The sequence below is a fragment of the Mytilus trossulus genome, chromosome 8 (assembly GCF_036588685.1).
Source record: "Mytilus trossulus isolate FHL-02 chromosome 8, PNRI_Mtr1.1.1.hap1, whole genome shotgun sequence".
NCBI classification, from domain to species: domain Eukaryota; kingdom Metazoa; phylum Mollusca; class Bivalvia; order Mytilida; family Mytilidae; genus Mytilus; species Mytilus trossulus.
This window is the reverse complement of record NC_086380.1, coordinates 15839102-15866483: the sequence shown is the minus strand read 5'-3', so window position 1 is coordinate 15866483 and position 27382 is coordinate 15839102. Positions and strand designations below refer to the sequence as shown.

The following is a 27382-nucleotide window of genomic DNA, read 5'->3' as shown; positions in this document are numbered from 1 at the left end:
ATTGCTAATAATATACACCCGTTGATAAAATTTACGCATGAAATATCACAATCTAGCATTCAATTCCTTGACGTCACAATTTTTAAAGGAAACAGATTCCTTAATCATAATATATTAGACGTAAAACTATACCGTAAACCTACTGATAACTTTCAGTATCTTGAACGAACGTCAGCTCACCCATCATCGGTGTTCAATGGATTTATTACTGCGGAAATATTGCGTTTTATGAGATCATCAAATAACAAAAAAGATACACTAAAAGAAATTGAAACTTTTAAAACAAAACTTCTCCAAAGGGGATACTCGGAAAAAGATATCAACCCCATTATAACAAATGCACTTCATAAGGAAAGAAAAGATTGTCTAAGGTACAAGCTTAAAAACAAAAGAGCAATGCCTCCATTAGTTTTAGCCAGCAAATTTAATCCTTCCTTCAATGGACTAAATAAAGCAATAAAAAAACATTGGCACCTAATTGAACAAAATGCTAGCACAAAAACCATGTTTCCAAAACCTCCGATCATAGCATATAAAAGACACAAAAACTTGAAGGATCTACTTACATCCTCCAAATTATAGGATAAACCAAGTTATAGGATAAATCACAACATAAAAGACAATAGTTATATCAAATCATAAACTGATTTAATTTAGAATACAATACATCAATACAAAGTTACCAGGTGTCGTATCCCGGTATGCAGAATTTTTAAATTCTATGCGTATGGATGCTTTGAACTTTACTTTGAAACTGATTATTTTATTAGTTAGAGGCTTGGGATACCTGATGAGGAAAAGCCTTGGTAGTTAAACCTTAACCGAAACACCTTAAAAAACAACAAATATTTATGATAAAATATTGAATTGAACAAAATAGATTATGAAATAAAGTCAAATACTAAGAATATGTATTGGTATATATAGAATTGGTTCTGGACTCGTTATATCTCATTCATTAGTTTGCTTTAATTGCTACTCATCAATTGACAGCTATTACTTAAAAGATCGCTTAAGAAATTATACTTATAATTGCTATCATTTTATTTCGTATGGTTTTAGCAATGAGCATTATAATCGTACTATCTACATATCTTAAGAAGTTAAGAAATTGTATCAGCAAAATAAAGCGTTATGGTACATGTCGTGGAACCTATTTCAATTATCAATATTCATATAACATCCTCAGTCTGACAGGGGCAAACAAATTGAAAACAGAAAACTTAGAATTGCCAATTTGTATTTTGGCAAAATAATTCAATAACTATTCAAAGGGATAATTTGTACATATGTTACATTTCAATGTAACTTTGGTTGCAAACAATATCTTGCTATTGTTTGAGAAAGATAACTTCTAACAAGAATTCTCCTAACCACTTACATATAGAGAGAGGTAGATGTAATACCACTTCTCGACACAATAGGTATTTTAAAGATGGTGCAGTAATTCGATCGAAGATAAAATATTTTCTTTTCAATTGTGAGTCTATCAGAACAACGAAAAGATGTAATATCAGTGATAACTAATTTTTGCAAGAACTTTAAAGAATCAAACCCAAACAAATAACCTGATATGGTAAATGAAAAATGAAGATGAGAAATCATTCTAAAAATTATACATATTTAGTAAGAATGAAAAGCGTTTTGATGGAATTGACACAAACACATCTATCGAAGTATTTCCTTTTTGAATTCGTCATGTTCGAGCCTAGATCTCAGATGAAATTTTCTCTTACATTTTAGAATTTTCCATTTATGAGGTCTAGAGTATCGTCCTTTGGTGAATCTTGCAGAGTAACTAACCCCCTTACTGATGTGTATAAGACATGAGGAAAACCACTATTTTTGAAAAATAAGCATGTATTTGAAGCTGGTTCTAAATTATCACTTCTTGATAACCTCTCCATTGTCGTGATAAGTTCATCTCTGATATTTACTGGTCATGTTGACTCCTACTCAAGATGAATCTATGTTACTTGTTTATTTTTTCGTTATAAATTTAATATCTATTTTGTATCAAATCGACCGACTAAAGACTAATATTATCTTATGTTGTTCATGATTATGTGTTTTCATTTGAATTTTTATGATCGCCATAATAATTATCATTTCCAATCACTTATACTATGATGTTTATGTATCTTGCCTGACAAGAGCCCAACGTGAACATAGTTTTAAATTGTAATGATCACTTCAAGTCAATGAGCAAATCGGCTTGCTCGAAAACTTAGTCGTAACAAAAAGGTAAAATAATTTTGAATATCTACTGTTTTATAATTTTTTTTTAAGACATTTTGAATATTGTTCCGGCTGGTTGGATATCAAGTGTAAATTATCGAATAACGAAGAACGAACCAACCTCTGATATCGAGTGCATACATTTCCGCCTTTAATAGCTGATCACACGGACATTACTGTTAGTTTATAAATATAAATGATATGTACAATATACATATATTACGTCGTATTTTTATCATTACACTTGTGTTATCCTTTGTTGAATATGTATGTATTCGTTAATCTATAGGATTCTTGGTAATTTTATAGTTCAATTAAGAGTTTCTGTTCTCCTAGATGAAATATATTTTCCCAGGTATGTAAACAATCGAAGAGATTGTACATTGTTACATACAATATGAACAAATCTGAATTGCATTAATCGAACTTTGTAACGATTTTATTTCAATTTTGTCCTGATCAATTGCTTCATGTTTTTATTATTATTTAAAACGTATAAGTGTAACAACAAACCTATCTACTTCTTTATTATGTCAAATACCCTGTCACTGCCAAATTTAAATCAATGTAATATCCGACTGAAAAAAGGCACAGCTCTTACTTAGTTTCATTCGTTAAAACAACATTTTGTTCAATACTAGTAGTTAATAATATAATTTTGGATGTAACACGTCTTCTGATTGGCTGAAAGTGTTTGATCAATCAGCTCATGGAATTTTATGCACAAACGAAATAAAACAGCCACTTAATTCGTGTTTCAAACTTCAAAATGTTATTTGATAGAAAACCTTAATAACTAGAAACAAATAATTAAAATCAACAAGTACAAACTAATTATACTAGCAGCGTTATCAATAAGTAAATAGTTATCAAAGGTACCAGAATTATAATTTAGTACGCCAGACGCGCGTTTCGTCTGCATAAGACTCATCAGTGACGCTCATATCCAAATAGTTATAAACCAAATAATTACAAAGTTGAAGAGCATTGAGGATCCAAAATTCCAAAAGGTTGTGCCAAATACGGCTAAGGTAATCTATGCCTGGGATAAGAAAACCCTTAGTTTTTCGAAAAATTCAAACCTCTCAATAAATAAGCATTCTTTCTAATTCCAAAAGTAAAATAACTTTTATTGTCAATAAACCTTTAAAGTAATTTTTTTGGCAATGTAAATTTAAACAACCAATAAACATCAAAATAATAACAAAACCGAATACCAAAAAAATATGTGATAGATTTTCCATATTACAATATTCAAAAGCCATGTTCGATGTGACATCTGCAGTTCTAATGACCTTAAATAAAAAAAAACAATTCTTACATGTTTCAAGAAAGCAGGGTGTAGTATTTAAGATAAATTTGCTCATCAGGGAAATGAATGAAATGTTCATCATCTAATTATACATCATTAAATATATTTTGTCTGAAATTGTTTCTTCTGAAGACTTTACAAGTTTTGCACAGTCTCTGTTCTCATTAAATATTAATGTAACTATCATGTTTTATTTCAAGACCATGATCAATTTTGCAAATTTTTGTACAAAATTCCTGATAAAAAAATCATGAAACAATATGTAAGAATTTGCTTCAAGTGAAGGTCTATTTTTTAATACAGAAAAAGATTGCTACTCTCGTCGATTTTATTCATTTTATATTTATTAAGCTTTATAAGGTATTTTATTTCATTTTTATACGACCGCAAAAATTAATTTTTTTTTGGTCGTATATTGTTTTCACGTTCGCGTCGTCGTCTGCGTCGTCGTCGTTGTCCGAATACTTTTAGTTTTCGCACTCTAACTTAAGGGAAAGTGAATAGTAATCTATGAAATTTTAACACAAGGTTTATGACCACAAAAGACAGGTTGGGATTGATTTTGGAAGTTTTGGTCCCACCAGTTTAGGAATAAGGGGCCAAAAAGGGCCAAAATAAGCATTTTCTTGGTTTTCGCACTATACCTTTAGTTTAAGTAAATAGAAATCTATGAAATTTTGACACAAGGTTTATGACTACAAAAGAAAGGTTGGGATTGATTTTTGGAGTTTTGGTTCTAATAGTTTAGGAATTAGGGACCAAAAAAAGGCCCAAATAAGCATTATTCTTGATTTTCGCACAATAACTTTAGTATTAGTAAAAAGAAATCAATGAAATTTAAACACAAGTTCTACAACCACAAAAAGAAGATTTGGATTTATTTTGGGAGTTCAGGTCCAAACAGTTTAGGAATTAGGGGACAAAAAGGGGCCCAAATAAGCATTTTTCTTGGTTTTGGCAACATAACTTTAGTATAAGTAAATAGAAATCTATGAAATTTTAACACAAGGTTTATAACCAAAAAGGAAGGTTGGTATTGATTTTAGGAGTTTTGGTCCAAAGAGTTTAGGAAAAAGGGGCCCAAAGGGTCCAACATTAAACATAGATCTAAAATTAAATAATTGGGTTGCCGAATCTAACCGTGTATGTAGATTCTTAATTTTTGGTCCCGTTTTCAAATGGGTCTACATTAAGGTCCAGGGGATCCAAAATTAAACTAAGTTTGATTTTAACAAAAATTGAATCCTTTGGGTTCTTTGTTATGCTGAATCTAAAAATGTACTTAGATTTTTTTTTATTATTGGCCCAGTTTTCAAGTTGGTCCAAATCGGGGTCCAAAATTAAAATGTGTTTGATTTCATCAAAAATTAAATATTTGGGGTTCTTTTATATGCCGAATCTAACTGTGTATGTAGATTCTTAATTTTTGGTCCCGTATTAAATTGGTCTACATTAAAGTCCAAAGGGTCCAAAATTAAACTAAGTTTGATTAAACAAAAATTGAATTCTTGGGCTTCTTTGATACGCTGAATCTAAACATGTACTTTTTATTTTTATTTTAGATAATGGGCCCAGTTTTCAAGTTGGTCCAAATCAGGATCCAAAATTATTATATTAAGTATTGTGCAATAGCAAGAAATTTTAAATTGCACAGTAATGCGCAATAGCAAGAAATCTTCAATTGCATAGTATTGTGCAATAGGAAGTATTTTAAATTGCACAGTATTGCGCAATAGCAAGAAATATTTAATTGCACAATATTGTGCAATAGCAAGAAATTTTGTAATTGGAGTTATCTTTCTTTGTCCAGAATAGTTAATGAATCAACTTAAATCATTGTTTTATACAATATACAATGTATATTCACTTTTACTACCAACTGATAAATTAAAGCAATCTTTACCATTCAGTTATAACAAACACTTTTTTTACATCTTGATATTTTATGATGTATTTAAATAAGTAGTTATTGTTGCAAACTCCATTAGAAATTTGAATTGAGATCAGTTTTGGAATAAGGAAAAGGGGAATGTGAAAAAAAAAATAGGTCGGGGGGTTTCAATTTTTCTCATTTCAGATTTCATAAATAAAAAGAAAATTTCTTAATTTTTTTGTTTGAGAGGATTAATATTCAACAGCATAGTGAATTGCTCAAAGACAAAACAAAAATTTTAAGTTCATTAGAACAAATTCATTCTGTGTCAGAAACCTATGCTGTGTCAACTATTTAATCACGATCCAAATTTAGAGCTGAATACAGCTTGAATGTTGTGTCCATACTTGCCCCGACCGGGCGGAGCATCTGGTTAGTTTCTGGTTTTAAATGTTTTATATCTGTTATATTCTCACAGTTGAACAATTTTTTTTTAATCAAGGTTATTATCTGGTAAGACGTTTTTATCATATGTATACAAAGAATATACACCTTATAAAAGAGATTTCGAAAATTCGACAGTTTCTTTATCAAAATGACTTTGTGGAGGTACTTGTCTCTAAAAACAAGTACATAATATATTTTAAAATATAAAGATATAAAGTAATTTGTTCAGAGACAAGTGCCTGTGCGACTAGGATATAGTGTGGAAGAAAAGCTACAAAGAATTCCCCGTAATAGATTTGTAAGCCGTCTTTGTTGTTTCTAAAAGCAGAATTATAATTTAAGTGTTCCTGCCGTTGTGACTGTTCGGACATACCTGTCTAATCTAAAAATAGACATGAAATACACATCTTGTGTTTATTATTACATGTGTTCAATTTCATTCATCATCATTGTGTTTATCATATGACGGATACTAGGTATGTATTCTTACATTTTACAGCAAGCACTTGCCAATCTGCAGGATAACTCATTATTTAGGTAAGCGGACATTTGAAATTCTAATGCAACAACGTTTGTAACGTTCAATTTGATTGGATAACGTCACTATATTACATGGCATCAATTGACAATTGATGCTATGGGACGTACGCGCAAGCGCAGACGGCATATGACAGATAAAATTACATGTTTTGACGTTTCTGTCAGTTTCATTAGAATGGAAATAACAATATTGTATTTTTAGCTCAGACGGCAGCAATTGGGGATTTGATGGTCGCAAATACCCTTTTCTGTCTCCGCTAACGCGTCGTCAGTAAACCTAATTTGTGACGTTCGAATCCCTAATTGATGTCATCGGAGCTTAAAATACAATACAGTTATCTCCTAAATAATAAAACAAAACAACGAACTCCAAGGTTAATAATAAAAAAAGGGGGACAGTCAAAATATACTAACTGAGAAAACCGATTGAAGTACTAAAAAACAACTCATATTCCTAATATAGTACAGGATTTTTCACGAAAAAAATGATGGGTTAAACATGGTTTGACAGCTAGCTTACCTCCAAACTGTTTGTCAATTGACTATATACAAAAATGAGATGTGGTATGATAGACAAAGAGACAACTATCCACCAGAGTCCAAATAAAGTGGATTGCTAGCATTTATAGGCAATCAAAAGATCTTTGACAATTAGAAATATCCATACCGTTTTCTCGGTTATAAAAGGTACTAACATGAAAAATACGGAAAAAAATCAATTGGGGAAAAGGCAAAAACTAATTTTCAACAAAAATAGTGTGACACATAGTGATCAGTAGCGGATTCGTGAGGGTGCATAGAGGGCATACCTCTTTCATTCGAAAATTATTCATTTTAGCATAATAGTCAAACAAAACGTTTCCCATGCTCTTTTAAAGGTCGTCAATTTACATTCCAATTTCAGGAATTACGCTCCCCCTTTCATAAATCCTGCACCTGATGGTTAACATGTCAATACTATAAACCAATTACGTTTTGCGAGCTATTTATTTTCGCGACTTTTCTGGGTAGAAAATTAACAAAAGTGTATTGCGCAAGTCTTTTCACAACAACAGTTCACGTGAAATTTTTTTTTTACTATATCAAGTAAATTTGAGAATCGCGAAATTAAATCGCCGCGAAATGGGCTGGAAAAGGCTACACGCATATTAAAGTATCCGCGAAAATCAGATAATTTATGGTAGACGTGATCTAGCAGTTAAAACTATGTAACACGCGACGACTTTAGCACTGTTTTCACGTGAACTGTTGTTGTAAAAGACTTGCGCAATACACTTTTGTTATTTTTAGTTCTCATATGCAAAGATCGTGTATCACAGAAGATTATTTTTCACAAAGCAGTGTAGCCTAAGAAGAGCGAAAGTATTTCTCCTTTAATCATACATGTTATAAGAGTAGATGAATCAAAATTGATAATAAAAATGAGGATGAAAATGAGGATGTGCCAAAAAGATAACTTTACTACACGACCAAAGAGCAGAAAACAGCCGAAGGCCACCAATTGGTCTTCAACACAGCGTGAAAATCATGCACCCGAAGGCGTGTTTCAGCAGGCGCCTTAACAAACATGTGCGCTCTTTGGTCGGGTTGTTGTCTCTTTGACACATTCCCCATTTCCATTCTCAGTTTTATTTTTAGTAAAAGTGAAAACGGACGTTATAATATATAACATATAAAACGTATGATTGAACTAAGATTAAAAATCAAACAAAATTAACAAAGAGTCTCCTGACTTGGGACAGGCGCAAAAATGCGGCGGGATTAAACATGTTTAGTGATAAGTCAACCCTCCCCCTATATTTATATATAGCCATTGTAGAAAAAAAACAAACACACAGCAATACGCAGAGTCAAACTCAGTTTAAAAGAAGTTCGAGTCCAATGTCAGAATACGTAACAAAGGAAGCTAGGTAAAATGACAATGATACATTCAATAATCAAAGGACTACTAGCAGTTACTGACATGCCAGCTCCAGACCACAATTAATCTGATTGAACGAATATATCTTCATCGTTTGAAAATCAAGCACAATTCCTCCCATTGAGGGATTTAGTATCATACCATCATAAGATTTATAAGAAGAAGTTAATTTATCCCCTTTGAATTTGGTTTAAGTGCAACAGTGCCATGCCAGTTTAGAATCTATGACTGTTAAGTACAAAAGGTTGTTTGTTTCTCGCTTTACTGCGTGTACTGGAACTAAAATCTGTTGTTGTTATTTCTTTTTTTTCAGGAAAAACATACTTCTGGTAAATATGGGACAACTTTGGTCAAACTCTGAGGGAGTAACATGTTCTAACGATACAGCTTTAGAAACAGCCTGGAAAATTTGTAAGATACAAAATCAGATGTGTATTGGTTTCTTTTTCATAACTTTCTGTTATATCTACATGATACACAAAAATATTATGATATTACATCTATCGAATTCCAAATTTAATAGTTATAATTGTTTTAATTGAAATCTCATTTATTTTTCCAAGGTAGTGAACCGAACTTCAACCCCGCCACATTCTGTATGTGTGTGCCTGTCCCAAGCCAGGAGCATGTAATTCAGAGGTTGTCGTATGTTTATGTGTTACATATTTGTTTTTCGTTCATTTTGGTACATACATAAGGCCGTTAGTTTTCTCATTTGAATTGTTTTACATTGTCATTTCGCGGCCTTCTTTAACTGACTATGCGGTATGGGCTTTGCTCATTGATGAAGGCCGTACGGTGACCTATAGTTGTTAATTTTTGTTACATTTTGGTGTCTTGTGGAGAGATGTCTCATTGGCAATCATATCACATCTTCTTTTGTATTACCAACAAAGGTTTTCTTATTCTGAGTTTTTCAACATATAAACTCCTGACTCTGCCATGCTTTAAACTGTAAATTACTCTTAAATTATTAAGGCATTTCCGATGCTTACATGGTTGGAACATCTGGTCAGAATCCCATGAATTTTGTGATATTACATTTTTCACGCCCGCATTTTTTTTCTGAATATGATTAGTCATCTCTCCAAAAGTGACAAAATGACGTAGAAGTTAGTAAATTATGACCATCTTACAACCTTCAACACTGAGCAAAATAACGCATATTACATTATAAAGACCTCAACATTATAAATGTAAAAGAATTCAATCTAGAAAAGTACAAAACTAACAATCTATATGTGCACACAAATATCAAATACAAATCAAAATGATATATTGCAACACACTACAACCTCTTAATTGCAGGCTCCTTGCTTTGGCTATGTACATTCAGAACGAAGCGGGGTTCGATCAACATAGATGTGAGCGCCGAAGCTTTGACAGTCGTACAGTAACATGCTGTAAAATGTAATAATCTATTAAACAAATAAGATATACCACAACAAAACAGAACCAACAAGTTTGAAATAATTAACATTTAAATAATATAGGTCATTATGAATTATAAGAGTCATATCACAAATCACTTACATTTTGATTTGCAGATTATTTAATATTGTATCGTTTCTTCGATGAGATTTTAAGAGGGGATTTTCTAAAAATTCATAATTAGGGATACTATGAATGATTTATAATTGATTCTACTGTATTTACAGCAAGCAGCGATAATGTTGATCAGAAAATTATTATGTATGAAGAGAAAAAATCGAAACGTCGTCATAGTTATACAGTTGATCGATGGACAGAACCTGTAGAACTAACAGCATTAATAATAGCTTGTTTGTAAGTAATAATTGGATACAGGTTGCATTTCGGTAAATATCGACAATGCAATTTCTTATAGGAACTCCTTTTACAACTAAAACTGTCCCACTTTTACTATGAGGTTTTAAAACAAAATATATATTGGGATGAATAGTTTTTATGCACTACTATTTGTTTCAAATGTCAAAATATAGGGCTGTGCGGCATATTTTCACGTGCATATACTTGGAAATTCTAAAGTTTAAACTGATACTAACTTTATGTAACCTACTACCCCTAATGTAAGTTTTGTTGAAGTATTTTGGTATCTATAGTTTAAGTGTATTGATTTATGCCGCAGTGATAAGAAACATAAATCAGGCGTAAAGGCATATGTTGTGGTTCTCAACAGCACAAAACTAATACCCAAACAGCAAAGCAATAAGCAACAATGGTCTATGAGTTTCATTGACTGCAAAAGAGTAAATATAACACTGGTCAACAATTAAAATTACAAATGAGAATATATTATGAGTTTACTTTGCAAATAGAGCCTTAGATATACTATGCATATTGTTAACTGTGAATATATGCTGAGTCTTCACAGTAAAAGTCAAGGATTTCACAATATTCATATAATTTTATATTTGAGTAAATTTCATTCTGATAATAAACTAGATTTGGTAAATTAATACATGTTCTCTTTTTTTATCAAGTATGTGACATTTCTGTAAATATCGGCACTGTATTTTCCCATAGGAACGGCTAAATGGCTAAAACTGTACCACTTGTACTTTGAATTTTGGAAAACAATTACTAGTATATCCTTGAATTGAAAATACACTTATGATTGTTCTAAGTTCAAAATATAGGGCTGTGCAGCATATTCTGATTGTTTATATGCCCCGAACTTCTAAGAGTTTAAACTTATACTAAAGTTCTGTACTCCTCAACCTTGACTTTATTGTAATTTGACCGCTATGCGTGTTAATATTTACTGGTAACATTTCCATCTTATGTGTCTGGGAGATGTAACATTGAAATCATATCTGAGAACCTGCAGTACGTAAACAAAACGAAAAAAATATGGATATTATATATCTTTCCAAAAGAGGCGTGTTTTGTGAAACAGCTGTATTTTCAAAGTGCTACCCATTTCTACATCCGTTGGTTGATATAGTCGAGCATTTGTTTAGTCTTGTTTCATAAATTTACCCCATTTTTAGTTCTCCTTTGAGTTTGGAATTTGTAGTTCGTTGTACATATGAAGTAGATGTTATCAAATTGAAGCAGCAGTAGTTTACTGATATTCTTATCAACAAAAACAAAAGAAGTGCGACCGGTACGTCGACAGAATGAGCATTTCTTGATATGCATGCATCCATATAAACTTAACCAAAACATCACCATCGGAAATAGCATTCCATTTGTCATCAAACTCAGTAGTTTCATTTTGTCAGAAAATGACTTATTTTGACATTATTTATGAATTGGTATACTGTTTATGTTGATACTTAGTTGACGCTAGTTTAGCTACAAGTATACAACTGTTAAAATCTAAAATTCAAAATGCAGGACATTCAAACTGATAAACGATTATCGACTTATAAGATATAAGACGATGTGGCATGAGTGACAGTGAGACGATTCTTTATCCAAGTCACAATTTAAGAATGGAAACTATAAGAGGTCAAAGTACGACCTTCAACACGGAGCCTTGGTTCACACTGATCAGCAAGCTATAAAGGGCCCCAAAAATTACTATTTTAAAACCTTCAAACGGGAAAATCAAGGGTCTAATTTTTATTAAAAAAAAAACGAGAAACGAGAAACACTCCCATCATTTCAGCAGCTTCAATTATACAATATCACAAACGAATGTAGTTATTTAGGTCAAAGAAAAAAATATTTGACTTCTGATTCTGAAGGGAAGTGTACTGGGTGTACATTGAATAGGCATAAGCGTCTTAAAAATCGATAATAAAACTCACAGGTCTGAAATAAAGGCGACTGTAGTTAACAATTTCAATCATTTTCTACATAAGGAAATATTTGTACCAAGTCATGAATACGACAGTTGTTTTGCATTCGTTTATTGAGTTTGAGCTTCTGATTTTGCCATTTGATATAGGAATTTCTGTTTTGAATTTTACTCGGGATTCAGTATGTTTTGCTATTTTACTTTTTACCGATGTTTATATCTCATTTAAAATTAAAAGAGACTAATCAAGGTAAAAACTTAACCTTAGATAACTCCACTGCGTCGGAAAGGGTGAACACTTTTTGATATTCATGATTAGCTGCAAGAAAATCCATCCTCAGTCAAAATGTCACATTGAGGAAATGTAAAAATATTCTGCCAGTTAGAGAGCTCCTACCGGGTAAACATGTCGTTAAAAAGTTGAGACATATCGTAGTTGTTGTTATGTAAGTGTAACAAACAATTGTTCTGGCGTGACATTTGTTCCACATATGAAGTCCAAATGGTGTCACAATACAACATTGTATCGTATCAATTGACACATGAACGCAACGCGATTGGACACAGAACATTACAACTGAGGAATGGAAGGTAAACAATTTGAAAAGTTTAAATCATCTCGTTTGTGATAAATTCTAGTTTGAAGTTACATAAAGATATAGACATAAAGCAGACTTTCAAGTTTCTGTAATATCCTTAATTTCAAATTCAATAGGTTTATAAGATGCAAGCATGCAAAAAGTGCACATTTAACCAATATAAAGACGGGAATTTTTAACGTCTTTATTTATATTAAAACCAAAGAAGAGAAACCAAAAAAAGATGACCAAAAGTTAAAAACAAAAAACGTAATTAGACTCCTTAATTATTTCTTGAACCTTAAGAAATTATAGTTTACATCTTATTGAACTTAAATTACAGGAATGATGATGTTAAACTTGTTAAGGAACTGATAAAGAAAGGTGCAGATGTAAATTTAGTCGCCAGAGGATATCAAAATCAATATGGAAACAATGAAAACAGTGTGCTTCCCATATTCTATGCTGCAAATAACAGTAGTGTTGAAATTGTGAAACTTCTTATAGAAGCAGGTATGTGATATAATGTGGAGGTTGGGGTAGTCTGTTTGTTTTTGGCTTATGAATTTAGATATTTCATTTGAACCTTATATCTATCGTTTGTTAAACACTATTTTGTATTGCAGAAAATGCCTGTACCAAGTCAGGAATATGGCAGTTGTTATTCATCCGATCTATTTAAGCTACTGATTTTGCCATTTGATTAGTTTGAAATTTTACTGGGAATTGTTTTTTTATTTTACTTCTTTGTTAACGTAGATATAACGTAGGCAACTATTTCTTTTGTCATTAAAGTAAATTATACCATTAGGTTTTGGAAAATGATTGAGATAAATAAAGGCAGCAGTAGTATAGCGCTGCTCGAAACTCATAAATCGATTGAGAAAAATACGAATCCGGGTTACAAACTAAAACTGCGGGAAACGCAAATATAAGAGGAGAACAACGAAACAACAAAAACACAACACTAAAATGCAACAAACACAGAAACGAACTATAATATAACAATTGCCATTTTCCTGACTTGGTAAAGGACATTTTAAGAAAAACAAAGGTGTGTTGAACCTTGTTTTGTGGCTAGTTAAACCTTGCACTTTTATGGCAATGTTAGATATAAAAAAAAAAGAGCATTCTTAGTATAATTCATTCATTTGAATATATTATGTTTATCCAAGTGTCCATTGCATTTCAAAAGTTTTACACAAGATTTGTCCGCGTTACTAGATTGGATCGGTGACGCTGCTGGTAGACGTTCTTCCCCGAGGGTACCGCCAGCTCAGTAGTCAGCACGTCAGTGTTGACATGAATATCAACGATATGGTAATTTTTGTAAATTTACTGTTTGCAAAAGTATGAATTATTTAAAGCATTTTCTTAACCCAGGCATAGATTACCTAAGCCGTATTTGGCACATATTTTTGGAATATTGGGTCTGTAATGCTCTTAAAATTTGTACTTGATTGGCGTTCGAGCTATTTTGATCTGCGTCACTGATGTGTATTATGAAGACGAAATGCGCGTCTGTCATATTAAGTTATAAGCCTGGTACCTTTGATTAGACTTATGGTTTCATCATTCAGGTTTGTAACACTTAAATCTAGGCAAGACTAGCAAAGTATTGTTATTAAAGTTTGTGACTAAATAATTGGAAGCTGAATATTTAGTGCAAATAATGACACACACACACTTTCAAAATAGAGTGAAGTACCCAAGTAATTGTTGGGAAAGATTATCAATAAGCAGCAAATCGAATGACAGTCGTGTATATAAATTGTAATAAAAAAAATGTGTGAATACCTGTCAAAAAGTGTTAGCCCACTTTCAATAGATCATTCTATCCCTATAATCAACCAGGAAATCATATTTAACTATATAATAAACAATGGTCTAATGTCTTAGTTGATATTTCAGTTGTACGACCTCGTATCCATGGGAACAGAATTGATTGTGGCATAAAAATAAGCGTTACGCATACACTATGTTGTGTATTGTGTACTGTTGTAGGTGGTCTTTTCTTTTTAGCCATGGCGTTGTCAGTGTATTTTCGACACACGAGTTTGAATGTACCTATGGTAGCTGTGGCCTCTCTTTAAATTGTATCTACCTCTATATTGATCCATAATTCTTTGCAAAGTTATCTCTGTATACAATTACTACAAAACAGCTATATTCCCTATATTTAATAATTTGATATTCTCGTTTAAATATTTTTCAACATTCCTGTAAAGCATATGTCATGTATGTGGTGTGTTCTATTGAAGGAGTGGACATTAACAGATTCCAGGGACTTCAACACAGTCGTGCAATCATTGATCCCATTAAAAGGTTTCAATATTTTGGATTTTCAAGACATTATTTTGGTCCTGGAAGGATTTTAAAAGTACTTGAGGAGTATTTAAATGCTGGCGTTAAACTTAACACTACATCTTGGGGACCATGTCTCTTTTTAGGGTAAGTCTCTTGTTTCATTTTCAAATACGTTTTGTTTTAATTGCTATGTTTACGTGTCGAGATTTTTTTTGAATTTGTCAAAATTAAATCATTAAAGATTATAAAATTATAAAAGATTAACTTTCAAAAAGGTACCGTACAACCTGTGACGTTCTCTTAGTTATGTCCACCCTCTTGCATGATCAACATCCAATGGTGAACATTTATTGGGGTATTCAATCTTGAGATGTTGGCCATTTATTGGGGGTCATAAAACATAGGTTGTTGTTTTATCTAATTATGTTACCTGTAAAAATCAATCAGGGTTGAAGTTTTCAGCTGGTAGGGTACATTAATATTTACTTGTACAGGTAACTCAGGTTTCTTTTAAAATTGACATTTCACCTTTTTTTGAGATTGTAGAATAGAATATATTTATTATTATTTTTTTGTATTTAATCTTATTTAGATTTTTTATATTTGTGCATTTGTTTTTTCAGTACTTTTTTGTTCCTTATTCTTTTAATTTCTTCTTGGTAAGAATCTTGAGGAGAAATGGCAAAATGTCAAAGATAAAGTTATTGATTAGCATTTGAAATACACAAACTTTTAATAATTTTAAGGTTTATATAAATGTATATGATAACATCTAACATGTCTAATACTACTCAGGAAAACTACAAGTATCATTATGGTTTAGGAAAACAACTAATTTTGTTTATCTAAACTTTTTTCAAATCTTTAAACAAGAGTTGTGCACAAACAATCATTGAAAAGACTTATTTTCCAAATTCCCACCTAGTTATCATCAAATTTTGATAAATGTTCATTAAAAATGCTAATCATAATGAAAAATGTTCTTACAGTAAATCTTATGAAAATAAATTATTTAAAGAAATTGTCTTGAAACTTAATATATTATCTTCACGTTGGTTAATTTCTTTCAAATATAAAGTGCACTTCTAAAGATGGTGACACTTTTATTGTCTATTAATTAATTATTGTTTTCCTTGTGTATTATATTGTAGATAGTGCTGGACTGGCATGATACATATTCTTGGTATACATTTGCAAAGAATATTTCACTCAACCTAGGCCTTTTAGATAAAATTAATAATTGCAGGGAATAAAATGAATTAAGACTTTTAAAGACCTTAATAAAAATTAATTTAAAGAAAAATCTAAGAATAAAAACTTACGATTAATACTGTTAACTTTATTGTGTCAATAGGTAGAGAATTTTTGGTCATAATTTAAAAATAGAAAATAGTGGACAATATAACATGTATAAAACTCCTGAAAAGGATAGAATGTGTAAATTGCCACTTATCGGTCAATGAAGAACACCTATTCCTTGATTTTGGAATAAACAAAACATCTAAATAAGATATTTTTTTGGAAAATTATTTACCTTCTCATAATAATGTGGCTTACCTTGAAACAAAAAAGTAAAAGAAATGCTTAACCTCTAAAACATGGATCATGTCTAAAATATCATATGACAATAAAAATATTATCAAATTTTGCTGTAATGAATATTTATAATATTTATATTTTATTCAATATTTAGAGAAATAATGAATTGCTTAAATTTTATTTAGCATAAGTCCTAAAGACAATCTTAAACATATGTTAAACAATGTCGAATGCTGTCTATATACAATAATAAACCATTTTGATTTTAAAAAAAATAATTGAGAAACACCTTCATGACCTTGTCAATAGAAAAAGGCAGGTATTGTAAATGCAGTTATATTTGAAAATGATATTCATTTTTTTTTACTTACCAAAAAATAGACTTTAAATATAAAAAATAACTTTTAATTGATTAAAAATTAGTTAAAAGGTATAATATTACAACTAATAGTCATGAGACAATAATTTTTTTATTAAGCTGTTTTTTTCAACTAGTTTCATTTCATTTTATTTTTTAATTTCTTGTCATAATCACAGTTATTAAATTTGACAAACACATACATATTTTACCTGAGACACATAACCTGTAATTTATATAATTTAACACTTCAATGTTTTCAAGATTTCCCTTTATCCTTGACTAGTTTTTGATTAATACCTTGTGTATTAAAAAAAAGCAACAGGGGGTATGATGATGAACATATAGGGCCACCATGGTGAACATATTTGTTATGGTCACCATTAATAAGATAAAGTCACGGGTAGTACTGTATGAAGATCTTCGCAGTATCATAAATTTTGTTGAAGTTTTGTTTTTCTTTCTTTAAAATTTTTCAGTTGAATTGAGGGAGATTTATTCATAAGGTCCCTTTTTTTAATTTTTGGATTCTCTTGTTCGGGTATCATTTTCTTATTAGTTATATGTCATGAAATCAAAAATTGTAAGGACGACATCCATGAAGCAGGTGACCGCGTGTCTAGATTGTAACAAAACATACAACAGAATTACCCCAAGCATCTTATTCCCTGGACCTTGGAATTAAAATTAAAATCTCTTTGATTAGACTGACTTATAAGATATTGCCTGCTTATAATTCTAAAATGACGTCCTGATTACGCTTTGTAAACAAAGCCGTGTTCTAATGAGCATAAAAAATATGTTTGACACATGCGCACGAACTTGCTGTGTATTTAAACGTTATTCCCATCGTTATCCTTTAAAATGTATACATTTAAGCAGCAGGAATAAACTTTTGTTATATATTTTTTATAAAACAACATATATTTACCCTGCTTATAGTTTTTAAACTTATCAAATATGAAATGTAATGCACAGACTTCTCGGGAAAAAAAACGGGAAAAGCTTGAACATTTTTACGGTATTTTCGTACGCTTCGACTTATAAAATTACTGTATATGTCCTATTAGAATCGAAATAATTCCTTCGTGTCATGCTCTATGCTCATTTTAACATGGGTAGGCATTATATTTGACCACATTTTACACCTCGCTAACGCTCAGTGTAAAATATCGACAAATATAATGCCTACCCATGTTAAAATGAGCATAGAGCATGACACGAAGGAATTATTTCTTAAATATATGTTTCATTACGTTATCCAATGATTGAAATTATTTTAGGACAAAACGATACTCTTGACTCTATCGTTAGCTCAAGGTAATACATCACACTACATGGAGATAACTCTGTATAAATCTGCCGAACGTTTTAATCCCGTACTATTGTTAGAGAAATATGAAGCTTCTCAATGATCTTAATCAGTGTTTGTCAAACTGCTATATATCCAATTAAGTTTTTCCGATAAGGTATGTGGTTCAATTTTTTTTTTTATTAATTTTCGTCGACCGGTCATAGTACATTTTTTGATAAAATTTTATAAGAATGAAATTTTAAAGAGCTATTTTATGTTTAGTCAAGGTATATGTATTAGGTACTACCTTAAGTAAACAGTGAGAGTTAAACATGGTGTAAATTAATTTTGTTCAAATGATGATAAAAATACAATAATATTGTTGACGTTAGTACTTGCGTGTTATGTGTTGTACATACTTCTTTTATAATAGTTTATGTTCCAGATCAATATTATCTAAATCATGCATAATGATAGACAATGCATTTGAAATTATTTATAGAAAATATAATTTTCTAATATACACAGAGGCAGTGTGTCAGTGAACATAGTTATTCTTATCAATTTTAAATTTGAAGCCATACTTATTGGTGGTATATAATTTAAAATTGTATATCAGACACCCAATGGGGACAACACGGGCTTGTGGGCACTTTCTGAACGGCATTTAAATCCTCGTAGAAATGAAGTATGCGTTTGGCTGTGCGGGATGTCCAAGTACGCCGTTACTTACAGTCAAAATGAGGACCTTACATACGATTTTTCTGGAAAAAGGAATGACACACTCTCTGCATGTTTAGAACCGTTGCAACAACTCTCTAAGGGGTCCTTAGGTGATATGTTGTAAGGCAAAATTTCTGTCTCTATCCAAGTTACCGTAATTTTCTAGTGACAGTTACAATTATCGTAACCATCAAATCCGACGATTTCTATTACAGGACGTGTCTTTAGTATATATTGTTAATTTGTTCTCGTCCTGAACATTCATGTTTTATATTTGCAAAAACATTAAATTTGAGGCACAAAACATATTTTCTAATATTTGACTCACTGACTTTCTTTTTCAAAACAGGTTGTATGACTAGAATATAATTTGGATAAGAAATAAGTGTAATTGGTTTAATGTCATACATGGCCGTTTTGAAGTCCTGTACAATACCTATCATACAAAAGTCAGACAGCGAATCGTTGGCACATGATGTATTTCAGTCAGATCGTAAATGAAATTGAGAAAGGAAATGGTGAATATGTCAACGCGACAACCACCCGACCATAGAGCAAACAACAGTTGAAAGTAACCAATGGGTCTTCAATGTAGAGAGAATTCCCGCACCCGTAGGTGTCCTTCAGCTGGCCCCTGAAAATATGCTTATAGTACAGTGATAATCGACGTCATACTAAACTCCGAATTATACACAAGAAACTAAAATTTAAAATCATACAAGACTAACAAAGGCCAGAGGCTCCTGACTAGGGACAATCGCAAAATCGCGGCGGGGTTAAACATGTTTATGAGATCTCAACCCTCCCCCTACACCTCTAGCCAATGTAGAAAAGTAAAAAAATCTTTATTAAAGCTTACATCTCTTTTATTTCAACAGGAGAGGTAAGGTTTATGAGAAAACTATAACGACCTTACTCATACCTGGACCGTGGTTTATTTGTACTACAGCAGTTATGTTACTACAACACGGAGTAGATCCTAACTTGTACAAGCTTGGAGATGTTTTATGTCAAAATATCAATCACTGCAAGTTTTCTCGATGTATTGATAAAAAGACATTAGAGGCAACATTTTTTGCTGCTGGATATGATCTTACCGTATCTGATACTGACTATCAAATAGGGAACTTTGGAAGAACGCAAAGGTTAAAGAACCTTGCTCGAACACAAATTCGGAAACATATCAGATCCGTGAATGAAGATACATCTGTGTTTCCGGTTATCGACAAGTTAATACTTCCAACGATTCTTAAAGATTTTTTAAAACTATATGACGTGAGTCCTTTCGATATGTCATCGATTGTTTGCGATGAATACAGACGATGATTACTCTATAATACAGTCACACAACAGTGTGTCTTTTTCCTTCAATTATTTAAAGCCTAACTTTCGGATATTTTCAGTCCAATCTGTCGCATAAGAACGGATGTAATAGAACAAAACACGACGACTATTTTATCCGCTTCATGGATGCATGACAATAACGAATTGAACAAACAAAAAGTGTTTGCAAAAATACCGACCTCTTGAGTAAAAGCATAATGGGGAAAGTTCATAAAGCGTACTAAACATCTTTATCAAACGTTAAAATAAATCAACCAACAAAACAATTGGAAACAATTTTAATATTCCGGACTTAGTACAGGTATTGGCCAAAAAATATGGTGAAAAAAAATGGTTTTTGACTAGGTGAGATAGGTGAATCACTTGACGTATAATTACCTTTTGGTTTTGTAACCAAACTAGGTAAAGCTTCTCTTACGTGTAAACATCGTCTATCTTTGTAAAATTCATCATTAGGTCATTTCAATATTTCATCTGCATCAGAACTATACAAAAATTGTCTACCTATTTAAATTTTATACCAAATCTGTAGTAAATTCTTTAAAACGACGCAAAATACTAAAACAAATGTTTATTTTACTTTATGAAATATTTTGTGAGTGAAACCTAGGCCTTATATTCATTTCTTCAGGGCAAGATAACCCCAATAATTGTATCCATAATTCTCAATAAAGGGAAAAGGCCTTGATATCTCGTTTGCCTAATGAGAAAATAATTTCATAACAAACATATATTATCAAAATAATACGTTTTCTGTAACTGATATCACATTAAATGATAAAATAATCTTTAATAAAACGTAAGAGAAAAATCGACAATGCAATGGCAACATAAAGAAAAACAACGAAAAGATCATCGAAAGCCAACAAAAAATACATCTGAAGCGACGTATGAAGCAATACAAATCTTACAAGAACGAGGAGGTTGATATCGTGTTATTATTAGTTTCATTGATAGTATATATTAAAAAATGTGTTTTCTAACATATGTGTTATCCTACAAATCAAACGACATTCCAATGCGTGAATAAAGTGTTGTTTTCCCCCGTGTCAGCCGTTTAAAAAACCTATTTAGAAAATATTAAAAAAATTGAAAGAAGCTAAGCAACAATTTAAAACAAGATACCAGACATCTGAATATCGATGCTGATAAACTATTTAAATTATGAATTCTTCCAATAGGAACTTCATTTGAAAATATATAAGCTAATATATTTTCAAGTTACTATTTTCGATGAAAGATACGTTCTATACCAAATGTGTCTTTAGTATTTACAACCGCCATCATTATTTGGTAGTAATATACAGTTGATAAATGAAGGCAACAGTAGTATACCGCTGTTCTAAATTCATAAATCGATTGAGAAAATAAACACTACGACACAGCAGAAATACACCATTAAAATGAAACGCACACAGAAACGACCTACAATATAACAATGCCCATTTTTCTGACTTGGTACAGAACATTTTAAGGAAAAATGGTGGGTTAAACCTGGTTTTGTTGCATGCCAAACCTCCCGCTTTTATGGCAACGTTAAATATAACATTCAAATGGCAACATTACATGACAGGACTACAATACAAATAAATGGGAGAACATATAGGACAGAGAAACACACGAATAATAGCTAACAAAAGGTACCAGGTTTAAAATTAAATATGCCAGACGCGCGTTTCGTCCACAAAAGACTAACCAGTGACGCTCAGATGAAAAAAAATCGACAGCCAAAACAAGTTCAAATTTGAAGAGCATTTAGAGACCAAAAGTTCAGAAAAGTTGTGCCTAGGGTTTTCTGCCTTGGATAATAACATCCTTATTGTTAAGAATAATTCATACTTTTGCAAACATTTTTTTTTTTTATAAATTGACTATATAATAGATATACATGATAAAACCGAAGTGGTGACTAACTACAGAATAAAAAACGGAACAATGACATAAAACAACATAAATCAGCACATAAAAATCCACAGCCGAGTTAGCCAAAGCCATAAACGAACAAAGTGACGTCACATTTGATTTTCAAAAAAACAATTCCCAAAAATAAGATAGAATTAGGATAGAATTCAAGATTAGATTTGTAATACTGATAAAACATTTATTAATAACAATGAAAATTACAATACTAATTAATATCAAACTGTGGTTACCCGTAGTAATTAGATAATTAATTGTATTATCTACTGTGCTATGTCGGTTTTTCTTCTGAATCAAACTGTAAACCAAATATATCTCATAAATTTCGTTGACCCAAACTAAAAACAAATAAATAAACTGGGAGATTTTAATTATCCTTACCATATCACCTGAATACAACAGAGAAAAAAAATTATAACTACAAACGTTAAAACATTTGACAAAATCCGATGAGCATAACAAATATAACATCAAAACTTAATACACAGCTACTTTGCATAGGTACTATTTCTGAACTAAAGATTTGTAGTACTGAAAATTTACTTTTAATATTCAGTACTATTTTGTGACTTTAGAACTTTTGTAATATTTAGGAACCTGTATTTTACAGTACTGAATTTGTACTTGAAATTTAGATACTAGACATTTTTTAATACTACCGTTACATTTTCAGCATTTTGAAAGTTTTCCTATTTCAAATCTCTTAAAATCATGATTTTCAAACATGGAATATTGTATTATTTCTGTACTAAAATATTTAGTACAAATCAAGTACTGTAAAAGAAGAGAGACGAAATATACCAAAGGGAAGTCAAACTCATCAATCTAAAACAAACTGACAACGCCATGGCTAAAAATGAAAAAGACAAACAGAAAAACAATAGTACACATGACACAACATAGAAAACTAAAGAATAAACAACACGAGCCCCACCAAAAACTAGGGGTGATCTCTGAAATATAAGTACCTAAATATTACAATAATTTTAAAGTAAAGAAATAGTACTAAATATTAAAAGTAAATTTCCAGTACTACATATTTTTAGTACAGAAATAGTACCTTTGCAAAAATAGCTGTGTAAATGAATTTGGGATAGTACCGTGACACGTCTTATAGCAATGCGAATTCACACTCAGCAAAACCGTCACAATCGGGAATTAGTAACGTTCGGTAATTAAAAGATCAGACGACGTATTGACAAACCACAATCTATCACGTGGTAAAAAAGTCCTTAGTTAGTTTGGACAAACACAGATCGTATGGATCAACCAATTTGTGATGGTGTCCATAAAATTTACGGAGTGTCATTTTTAATATGTCCTCGTCATAACTTTGTTGGAGCAGTTTCTGCGTTAGGAACACACTCCTGTATATGAAGTCCGTAAAGTGTGAACATGCGCTAGAATAACGTATCAATTTAGATATGAAAACACTATACGAAGGGGCAAATGGTATGTTACTGCTAAGAAATAGGAAATTGATAATTGGGAAGTTGAAATCGTCCCGTTTAGTATAGATGATCGTGTGAAGGCGTCCATCTGTGTCAATATTGAGGAAAAATCAAGGTATGAAGCAGTCCTTCTAGTATCAGTAGTATCCCTAAAGTCATATGAAACCTCAAATTAAAAAAAAAATCCGCATATGTTTTTATTACTAAATAGATAGTTTTCATTATACAACTTATGAACATGTACTTTTTTCTGAGGAGAATTCTTTAATTTGTCCACATTTAGAAAAAAGTTTAATTATTTTTCATTGATTCCTTTCAGGAACCAATTCACCGACATATTTTCCGTTTGCATAGTGACCTGAGCGTAACCCTCCTCGTAAAATTCAAGTGATCGCAATACGCATGTCATTAGAATAAACAATTATCTGATTGTACATGTTAAACACGTGCTCAATACCCATACTTTTTGTTATATGTTTACTATAAGGTGACAATCGGTACACTTCGTATCCAATACACGGCATTTAATGAGCAGCTATATTTGTTAAATCATAACAAACAGTGAAAGAAAAATTGACGATTAAACGATATATTTGCGTAAAAAAGAGAAATTCGTGCACAGAGGACTAAGTTTATGATGTATGCATGCATTGGTTTAAGAATTGGATAAACATTATTTTTCACCACTCACTCGTTTCATATGACTTTAATTTCAAATTTTCTGGAATACATGAGATGTAACAATTGGCTGAAATAAGGGTTATTTAATGTTAGGACATCATCAATATATCGGAAAGTAAAATTAAAGAATTTTGCGAGGTGCTTTTTCTTTTTGTCTTTTAGAAGGTTCTGAATGAATTCTGCTTCATACGAGAACAACGACAAATCGGCCAGTAAGGTGCACAATTAGTACCCATTGGATTACCGACTGTCTGTTGAAATATAAATCCTCCAAACTCAACAAATATATTGTCGATCAAAAAGTCCAGCATTATGATAATAAAATTTCGGTATATTTTCTGTTAGATTCAGTTTGGTTCTTCACAAAATATGAATTATTGTAACCCAAAACAAGAAGTTTGTATCTTAGATTCGCATTTCTATAGAAAAAGCTCTGTTTAATGAGATGGTAAAGACGATCTGTCAACTGAGCATGGGGAATAGTAGTGTAAAGCGTAGAAAAATCAAGTCTTTATGTTGCTGCAAAGTTGCAAAGATTGTGATCGAAGATTAAGCAGTAGATCTTTAGAATTTTTGAGAATCCACATCTTGTTAACACCACTGGTAGAATATATTTCATCACAATATTTTTGAAGCCCATCTTTAACTGTAGAAAGAATAGTAGTCAGTCAGTACTTTAGAAAGATGTTTAGTCAACAAATTGATGACCCAGCTATGTATCGTTCTTTATATGAAGTTTTGTGTAGTTATAGTATCCAGCATTATGATCGTAAATTTTCTTCGTTTTCTTTGATGTTGATACCAAAAGAAAGAAGGACAAATTTGTGATTTTATAAAATTTGTTCTTGGTAAATGATGTTTAAGAATATGTAGGATTACCAGTAGTTCTATTTATTCCATGCTCTGTTGTGAGACATTGCAAATAATGGTTTTTACATATGAAGACAATACTATTGGAGGCTTTATCTGTTTGAACAACGACATATTTGTCATGCAAAGAGGATAAAGCATCCAAAACATCCGGATTCTTGAAAGGGTTAGTAACTCTTGTACTCATAGTACGTCGTAGTATTTTGAATGCGTTTCTGAAAGCATGCTCGAATAGCTTTGATTCATTCAGACAAAGTGTCCAGTTCTGGTTCGTCTGGTCTGCGCTTTACCCACTTTCTTGCATAGTGGTCACCTGCATCCATTAGTTACCTGAAGTTCTTTTTCCAGTTGATGGGCAGGGAAATTCTATATTTTGGTCCCTTGGATAACAACTCTCTTAGATGTTCATTGGTAATGATGCCAAGGTCACCAGTAATAACATGACCAGCTGCACTATATTGTATTTTGATGCACATGAGCAATCCGGAGGCTTGGATTTCACATCTTTGATGTTAAAGGCCTATGAAACCCTCTTGTGGTTTAAAATCTTGGATGCAAGAGACTTGGTGTAAGTTAAAGAAATAATAGGTGTAGCTTTTTTAATCAGGTCTAGTTTTTGTACAGATTTCTGATGGAAAATATTGCTAATATATACAGCATCTAAGGTTAGAATTTTACCTTAAAAGAAATACTTTTTTCCTCATTTTTGGATGTAGTCGATACGGGTATGAATAGTCTATGGCTAGCAATGTCCATGATTATTGCAACTAATTTATACAAAACAGAACGAGAAAAGACGTTAACAGACTATCAATTGTCACGGTGTGCACAGCAGGTGGTATATATTTTCTGTGACCATGACTTCTATTTCGTCGAGAAGAAGTATTAAATAATTTGAATGTATTGACAGTACATACCTGAGACTAGACAAAATACCTACACCATCAATTTTGTTATTGCGTCCATAGGGAATGGATGTTCCTAACTCTCTTATCCAAAAGTTTTCTCTTTGTAAACGATATGGTGTACTCAATATGGGGTCTTTTGTTGAATGATATATTTTCTCTATAATCCGGACTTTCATTGAAACAATAGAATGGCCAGGCTGATTGAAATGTTTATATAGAAAAATGTAATGTTATTAGGATCATTTACATTAGACCGATGATTATTCATTTTAAAATTGAGTCTTTGTCTAGTGTCCCCGACGTAGATTAATCCACAAAGAGTACATTCAATACCGTACACAATATTGGAAGCAGTGCAATTCAAATTCTCATAACTGTGTGTATTGTAACTTGTTGTGGTTAAATTACTTTGAAAGTGGATATCAGATAAAAGTATCTCACAGGTTTTACAATTTTTACGGTTATAGAGAAATATTTGTTATGGAAATTTTCTTTATAAAGCACAAAGGTGTCAGTATTCACCTCAGAGACTAACAAAACCTTTGAATAGACTTATTTTAAATGAAATAATATATAGTTACGATACTGTTGTCAGGTCATTAAAGATTGCATATTTTGGCGTTAATATTGATTCACTTATAGGGTCTTTGCATCGGAACTAAACACATTTATTCAAAAAAACAGTTGTTGGCATGACACGGGTTATGTTCTTCTCATAAATGTTATGATGGTATGATACTAAACCCCTTACGGAAATGGTTGATCCGGATGTTCATATGATGCCATCATAATTTTTGCAGTCAGTTTTATTGAAGTCTGGAGCTGGCATGTCAGTAAACTGCTACTAGTCTGATGTTATTTATGTATTATTGTCATTTTGTTTATTTTCTTTGGTTACATCTTCTGACATCAGACGCAGACTTCTCTTGAACTGAATTTTAATGTGCGTATTGTCACTAGTATGCGTTTATTTTTCTACATTGGCAAGAGGTATAGGGGGAGGGTTGAGATCTCATAAACATGTATAACCTCGCAGCATTTTTGCGCCTTTCCCAAGCCAGAAGCCTCTGGCCTTTGTAGTCTTGTATTATTTTAATTTTAGTTTCTTGTGTACAATTTGGAAATTAGTATGGCGTTCATTATCACTGAACTAGTATATATTTGTTGAGGGGCCAGCCGAAGGACGCCTCCGGCAGGGATGGGGTCGATTATTTTAAAATGTAATTGATTAAATTACAATTACTTTGCTAATAAAATGTAATTGATTGCATTACGATTACATCCTATTTCATATGTAATCGATTACATTATATTACTTTTCTTTAAAGTAATCATGATTACTTTAGATTAC

General features: G+C 31.6%; 1 protein-coding gene across 4 annotated transcripts in view; it reads left to right on the top strand.

The window, feature by feature from the left end:
* The window catches only part of LOC134680603 (uncharacterized), a 32224-nt gene extending 10961 nt beyond the window's left edge, over window positions 1-21263 (top strand). The window contains exons 2-7 of one of the 4 annotated variants that reach the window (XM_063539710.1): window positions 6370-6407; window positions 8645-8742; window positions 9990-10116; window positions 12980-13149; window positions 14898-15087; window positions 19736-21261. In XM_063539710.1, the coding sequence (XP_063395780.1) occupies window positions 8667-8742; window positions 9990-10116; window positions 12980-13149; window positions 14898-15087; window positions 19736-20183 (1011 nt within the window). In that variant the 5' untranslated portion in view covers window positions 6370-6407; window positions 8645-8666 and the 3' untranslated portion in view covers window positions 20184-21261. Of the gene's footprint in view, window positions 1-6300; window positions 6347-6369; window positions 6408-8644; window positions 8743-8792; window positions 8971-9989; window positions 10117-12979; window positions 13150-14897; window positions 15088-19735 lie in introns of those variants that run through there. The other 3 variants (XM_063539708.1, XM_063539709.1, XM_063539711.1) reach the window with 3 other exon arrangements.
* The last annotated feature ends 6119 nt before the right edge of the window (window positions 21264-27382 follow it).